General features: G+C 36.9%; 1 protein-coding gene across 1 annotated transcript in view; it reads right to left on the bottom strand.

Moving 5' to 3' along the window:
• Positions 1 to 4,615, bottom strand: part of nucb1 (nucleobindin 1) — an 8,911-nt gene extending 4,296 nt beyond the window's left edge. Inside the window, exons 1-4 of the mRNA XM_036148314.1 lie at positions 4,521 to 4,615; positions 1,005 to 1,137; positions 815 to 922; positions 293 to 425 (exon numbers count right to left, since the gene is read on the bottom strand). Of these exons, the coding sequence (XP_036004207.1) occupies positions 293 to 425; positions 815 to 922; positions 1,005 to 1,137; positions 4,521 to 4,525 (379 nt within the window). The 5' untranslated portion in view covers positions 4,526 to 4,615. The remainder of the gene's footprint in view (positions 1 to 292; positions 426 to 814; positions 923 to 1,004; positions 1,138 to 4,520) is intronic.
• Between the last annotated feature and the right edge of the window lie 2,452 nt (positions 4,616 to 7,067).

Below are 7,067 nucleotides of genomic sequence, written 5' to 3'. Positions count from 1 at the left end.
TCTGCAGAAGTTCACTCCCAGGGCTGCTTCTCTTTTGTTTCTTCTACATAAAATCTAACTTATGCGCGTTATTACATTAAATCTGCTAAAGTAAAGCAAACCATCCAGACATGTTTGCACAATGTTCCAAATATTTTATGCTCAGCAAGAAAAATCAAAGCTACAAAGAAGCTTTTCACAGGATATGGCACTTTGTCGTATATTTGATTTAATAAAAGCACTAAAAGCTGAGATCAGAGCCCATAAACAGTATTTATGGGACGTTGAGCTGCAGGAGGACACAGAAACTCACTCTGAGTGTTGGTGCTGTCCAGTTTGGCCTTCAGCAGCATCCTGAGGCGAGACACTTCCTGCCGCTTCAGCTCGTCCAGACGGGTCCTCACATGATGGCCCACCAGGTCCAGCTCCTTACTCAGACGACCGTTCTGGAGGCAAAGCACCAAACCACCGCCAAGGTTAGCGCCGCGCTGGAAAGCTAACGCTGGAAAGCTAACGCTGGAAAGCTAACGCTGGAAAGCTAATGCTGGAAAGCTAATGCTGGAAAGCTAACGCTGGAAAGCTAACGCTCCTTTTCTAATTTATGGGCTGCTCCTAACGAGCTGCCAGGATCAGAACCATCTCAGACGTGGGAAGCTGGTTCTATTAGAATAACATGTCAGCATAAAACCCAGCATGTCTGGACTGATGTCCACGGTGGTGGTGGTGGTGGGGGGGGGGCTTATGATGGGGGCGCTCCATGACTCTGAGAGCTGAAGTCTGGCCCCTACAGGGTGGAGGACTGGACCACGGTCAGCATGGAGGTCTAGACACCAACCTTGATGTCCTCGGTGTTGGCCGTCTGCAGCTTCTCTCTGAAGTGAGGGTCCGTCTCCAGAACCTCGATCACCTCCCTGAGGTACCGGTCGTAGTACAGCCCCGTGTCCTGCAGGCCGCGTGCATCAAAGCTCAGGTTACAACCCCCCCAGAGTAACAGCACACATCTGGACACATCTGCACCCCCTCACCATGTTCTCCTCCTGGGCTTCCTGCTTGGGCTCCTGGTCTCCTCCGTTACGCTCGATGGGAACCGACCACACGGCTGCAGAGAGCAGCAGCAGCAGCAGCAGCAGCGGCCGGCCGGGCGTCACGTCCATCCTCCTGTGGACGCATCAGCATCATCATCATCATCATCATCGTCCATCAGCATCATCAGCATCATCAGAGCATCGTCCATCATCATCATCATCATCATCATCACAGCTACACTAAACACACTAAACTGTCCAGCAGACCCAAAACGATGAGCCTCCCAGCGTCTGCAGAGCAGAGGCCCGTTGTATCCTCCATGTGGAACCGGCTGATGTTCCTAAATGTTCCTAACCACTAGGCCTGTCACGATAACAAAATTTTCTGAATGATTAATTGACTTATTGATTATCGTGACAGGCCTACTAACCACAACTAAAACAACTAAAGCAGCTTTAACTGGAACTTTGCTCTGAATTTACACAACAGAGGGACGCTAAACATACCGCTAATCCTCTTTTACAATGTTTTTATTATTATTATTATTAGGCTGGGAACTATCTGCTATAAAAGAAAATTTTCTTCCCACTAAAGTTTTTTCTTGCTTTCACAACCTAAAAATAAAAATAAAATGATGGTTGTTGAAAAATCGCCGACAGGTTTCCTTTAGTCCACATTAAAAAATAAATAAATGTCAGCTCCAGATCATCATGCTGCCGCCGCCATGTTTTACTGTAGCTTTGCTGATTTTCTGCCAAACAAACATTTAAATCTGGTTTCCTGTTCTGTAGAATAAAACATTTCTATACAGCAAACTGACGTCGTAGACCCGACATATGTACATTATATAAGACTGTTTTCACATTAAGAACACAACCAGCACTAGTATAGTTTGTAAGTACTTTTTTAATCCTTTAGATCGCACAACGTCTCTCTCCTGGACAAAGTCACTAAATGGAATTACAGCTATCGATTATTTTAGTAATCAATTAATTTATTATGTTTTCAATTGATCAATTATTCTAAGAGGTAAATAAATAAATAAATTACATCTAAATAAATAAAAATTTTAAATGGCCAAAACATGTATAAAAAAAAAAACTCAATTCAATGCTCATAGCGTGGCTATTTAATGACTACAGTGTTTATAATTAAATTGTCATGTTTAATAGGAGATTTTTTTGCAGAATTTAAAACCAGGTAAAGCTAAAACGGCCACCTGAGGAGTCTGGATGGAGCATATTTACAGATTGTATCTATTTTTTTTTAAAGAGATAAAATATGAGAGACTATATCGTTTCTATAGAGATGGTCTATGTTGCGTTATAATTATACTTATTTTTCAGCCGTTTGATATTTTTCTACAAAAAATTTGTGAGACATTTGGGACGAAGCTTTGATTCAGAGATACTTTTTTTTAATAATTAATTAATGAAAATAAAAACATTAAAATTAAAATTGTATATCAACAATCGGCCTAAAATTGTCCATTTTGCCCAGTCCTAAAAAATTTCAATATTTTTTTAGCAGTTTTGGCTTAATTACTGCTCTGCTTGGGTCGTTATTTTAGCAAATGACATGTTTTAGAGTCTGTATAGTTAGCGATTACACTACTGCTAATTTAGTTAACGATTATGTTAACATAATGATGAATTGCGGTTAATTGGATTGTTTCAGGCCTGCTAACAGACAGACCAGCAAATAAAGAGCTTTTAACGACAAAGATCAGTAGGCTAGTTGGAGTTAAATGCCTTGCCCAAAGGCTTCGGTTAATAAGCCGACTACTTTTCCCACTGAGCAACGCTGTCATAATATTTGTCCGCCCTCTTTTTATTTTTTATCTATTTTTTAACAGAGACAAACATACATTTTACATGTCAAATACTACAGCACATGTAGCTGTGGCTAATTTGCTTCGCTGGTCTCTAGAAGAGCCTTTATAAAGACAATAATTAAAAACACACAATTAAGACAAACGTAATAAAAACTATATAAACATTTCATGGTAAATTCTAGGGCTGTGCATAAAAATCGATACAAAGATTAATATCGATGTTTTTAAAACCGATTTAATATCGATATTCTGGCTTTCAATATTGATATACCTCCCAACCCCTAGGGGGCGTTATTACAGCCGTTACTGTTCACAGTGAGGAAGAGAAAGAGACGAATTTGCAGAACGGCCGACAGGATTTTAGAAGCACCTTCATCCCTAAAATCAGACGTTTGGCACATTTCTGGTTTTTTGTGATGCGTTAAATGCTTTGAACCAAATGCTCTTTATGTTCCTGTTAATATGTCAGTGTTCAACTAATTGAACATAAATATAATATTTGGCTGGTTTTGGTGATTGAATGACTTTGTGAATAATTTGAAGTAAGTAATTTGAAAGTAATAAATATTGATATTGGAGTCAAATCAAGCTGAACTACGTATCGATAATCGTATTGAATTGACTCTTCCTACATGATACCCAGCCAGTAAATTTGTTGTGATGGCAGGACTGACTTCTTTATAGAACACGTTTTACAGCATAAAATGGCCGATGCAGCACTTAAATATATGTTTAATACATTAATATATATATATATATATATATATATATATATATATATATATATATATATATATATATATATATATATATATGAATTTTTTGATAATTCTGAAATTATCGTCCAGCCCTAATGGCACGCATAAAAACATTAGCAGCAGCAAATGACAAACAATATTAATCATTCTGAAACGAAATAAATTTGGTTTTGCACATATTTTTTAAACATAAAAAGTAATTGAACTAGTTAAAAAATGTTACATCTTTTCTCTCCAAAAGGTTTCTTTTTTCCCCAGATGATTTGTGCAGAACATTTGTCACATTAAAGGCAGGACAACAATATTGAGCAAGGTCTAATTATTACGTCACAACAAAATGTGATTTAAACAGTTTAACCTCATTTTTACACGCATCGTATTCCTCTAGTTTGAAATTCACATGATACACTAATCAGTATTTGACTAATGTGCAGCACAACTGGGATTAAATTGTTTATTTAAAACAGAAAAAGGTATTATAAATATGTAATTTCGTCACTTTTTAGTCGACTAGAGAATCTACGGCATGGATCGCAGAAATAAATTAAATTTAGCTGATAAAGTCATGATAGTAGAGATGTTGGTTTTTAGCTAAGCTAGTCCGAACAGGATGTAAAAACGGGCGTTATGTAAAACAAACACGGATGTTCCTGCGGTGACGGTGGACTAAAGAGTGTCATAAACGCCACATATGTCAGTCTGTTACTTCATTTTAAAATGTTTTTATCTCAGTGATTTACTGGAGGATAAAAACAGTGCTAATGGTAGCAGGAAGATGCTGGAAAGTGCACAGTCAACCTACGCAGCCTGTCTAAAAATACATTTCTCCCTAAAATGTACCTGTAACATTAATCTATATTGAACCCATTACTTAAAAATGTCTGGTGTCGTTATAAAAATACGCTAAAAGCATCGTTTCTTACCGCATGTGTAGTTTTAAAAATCCACGAATCTGTTTTTGCTCCCGGATATGAACCACGTCACGCGAATGCAGCACAGTTTCAACATGCTAGCTTCAAGTAAAATCGGAAATAAGGCTTTTAGCGCATGTTCACGACATTGCTATCTCTCCTCTTTGTGATATTTTGGATTGTGGTGGGTAAATATATTTTATATCTGAATATAAGTCATGATATGTTGAAATAATCCGACATTCTTATTTCACTTTTCTGAAAACTGGGTTACATTGTATGTGCTTTTAGAAAATCGGAGATACAGTTTTTACGCGAATGCATCACATATTTCCCCCAATAGGAAGGTATGGAAAGCTGTTTGTGTACTTAAATTCAAATTAGAGTCGAACCAGTTTACTGCAATTTAATACTATACTAAATAAGACACAACAGAATGAGATAACATATATGAAGAATATTGCTGTGAGAAATCACTAAATAAGTAAATAACTTTAAAAACTACCTCAAACAGGCGAGTATCTGTATCAGTGTATTATTGTCTCTGTAGGGTAATAGCATTTGTTTTCAAGCAGGCTGACTCTTTTTATATTTTGTCAGCCAATTTTACTTTTAGTTCCGTCCTGATAGGTTGTACAACCAGGCAATGAAAGCAAATGGACAGATTCTTTTATAGAATTGGAGAAAATGATCATCAATGTTTTACACACTTAAAATTGATTTAATTTCCAGAGGAAATCAATCTTTGTTGTGTTTTTTAGCTGACTTGATCAGAAGCTTTACTGAATGTCAGCTTCTCGTCAGTGACAACACCCAGGTACTTCTAATGCTGAACACTGCACTGGCACCCCTTTAACTAAAGTTTACTCAAACATTACCAACTTTAGTTTTGGTAATGTTTAGTTGTAAGTAGGAGATATAACACCACAAAATAAAATCCTCTACCACTCGAATCCTTGGATGTGCAATAAAGGAGAAAGAACGCAGCCCTGTGAGGATCCAGAGGAGAAAAACACCTTATATGTCAGAATTTAAGGTATTTGCACTCGCTGTCATCTGTCGACAGGGAAACCTAAAACACCTGAATACAAGCTAAAACGAGTCAACAATCTATGAGCTAAAATTTGGGACTGTATTGTATCCAAATCTGAGATAAAATCTAAAAACCACAAGGCGAGAACCCAGGCCATCAGTGTGTTTAAATCTTTAGTTGAGAAGTTATTAAAACTGCATCTTCAAACCCTGCATCACACCTGTAGATTTCACCAACCTCCTCTTGATCAGTTTTTTAAAAGCTTTTGTGAATATAAAACCATTTATGTCCTTGGAGGACTTGCTTTTTAGCAACATGTTTTTTTTTTTCATTGCAGGGACGCGTTTGCTGCACTAGAGACCGTTTAAAAATGTGATGATAGTTGTTCTGCACAATGCTTGATGAGAGATTTTCTCTGGATCAGTTCTTCTACTACTTTTATTTCCTGAAGGCCACGCTCCTGATATCCTGAACCTCAAAGACAAGATTAGACCAGGAGGAGGAGAGGAAGTCTCCTCTTTTATCTGGTTCATTTGATCTTTAAATTTCTTACTATCAAACCTAATAAACCTAATATTATCCATGTGCTTCTTTTCTATATCATCCAGCCCTAATGGCACACATAAAAACATTAGCAGCAGCAAATGACAAACAATATTAATAATTCTGAAGCGAAATAAATTTGCTTTTGCATATATTTTTTTAAACATTAAAAATAATTGAACTAGTTACATTTTTTTGAGTGTTCGATTACATCTTTCCTCTTCAATAGGTTTCATTTTTTCCCAGATGATTTGTGCAGGACATTTGTCACATTAAAGGCAGGACAACAATATAGAGCAAGGTCTAATTATTACGTCACAACAAAATGTGATTTAAACAGTTTAAACTCATTTTTACACACATCGTATTCCTGTAGTTTGAAATTCACATGATACACTAATCAGTATTTGCCTAATGTGCAGCACAACTAGGATTAAATAGTTTATTTAAAACAAAAAAGCGTACTATAAATGTGTAATTTTGTCACTTTTTAAGAGAATCTACTGCCTGTATTGCAGAGATAAATTTAACTCATAAAGTCATGAGAGTAGAGATGTTGGTTCTCCAAATTAATCCCATTTAGTCTGGATTATTTCAGGGTGCCTGTCATGCCATTCCACATTGTTCCTAAATAGTAGCTCTCAAAAATTCCCTCAAGTTTGTTCTTATAAATAAGTTTGGCTCATTGACTTCTGCTCTGACCACCTTTTGGGCCGTAAAGCGTGGATCGGTAACTTCAGTTTGATATTTTAACGGCTTGTGAGAGGACGCCCTGCAGCGGTTTGGTTATGTTTGAGATGTTGTTGCTTTAAAAGCTCATGGAGTGAGGAGACGTGACGAGCTGCAGAAACAGATCCCCTCACCAACCTCTGCCTTTTTCTGTATTTTAATTATACTATTCCAATATTTGTTTTAATGCTGCATCCTTTACATCACGAGTCATTTGCTCCCCATAACAGTGTTTTTAAAAAATTACCATTTTA

Source organism: Fundulus heteroclitus, chromosome 16 (genome assembly GCF_011125445.2).
Source record: "Fundulus heteroclitus isolate FHET01 chromosome 16, MU-UCD_Fhet_4.1, whole genome shotgun sequence".
NCBI classification, from domain to species: domain Eukaryota; kingdom Metazoa; phylum Chordata; class Actinopteri; order Cyprinodontiformes; family Fundulidae; genus Fundulus; species Fundulus heteroclitus.
The sequence above is the reverse complement of the archived record's forward strand: the minus strand, read 5'-3'. Positions and strand labels throughout refer to the sequence as shown.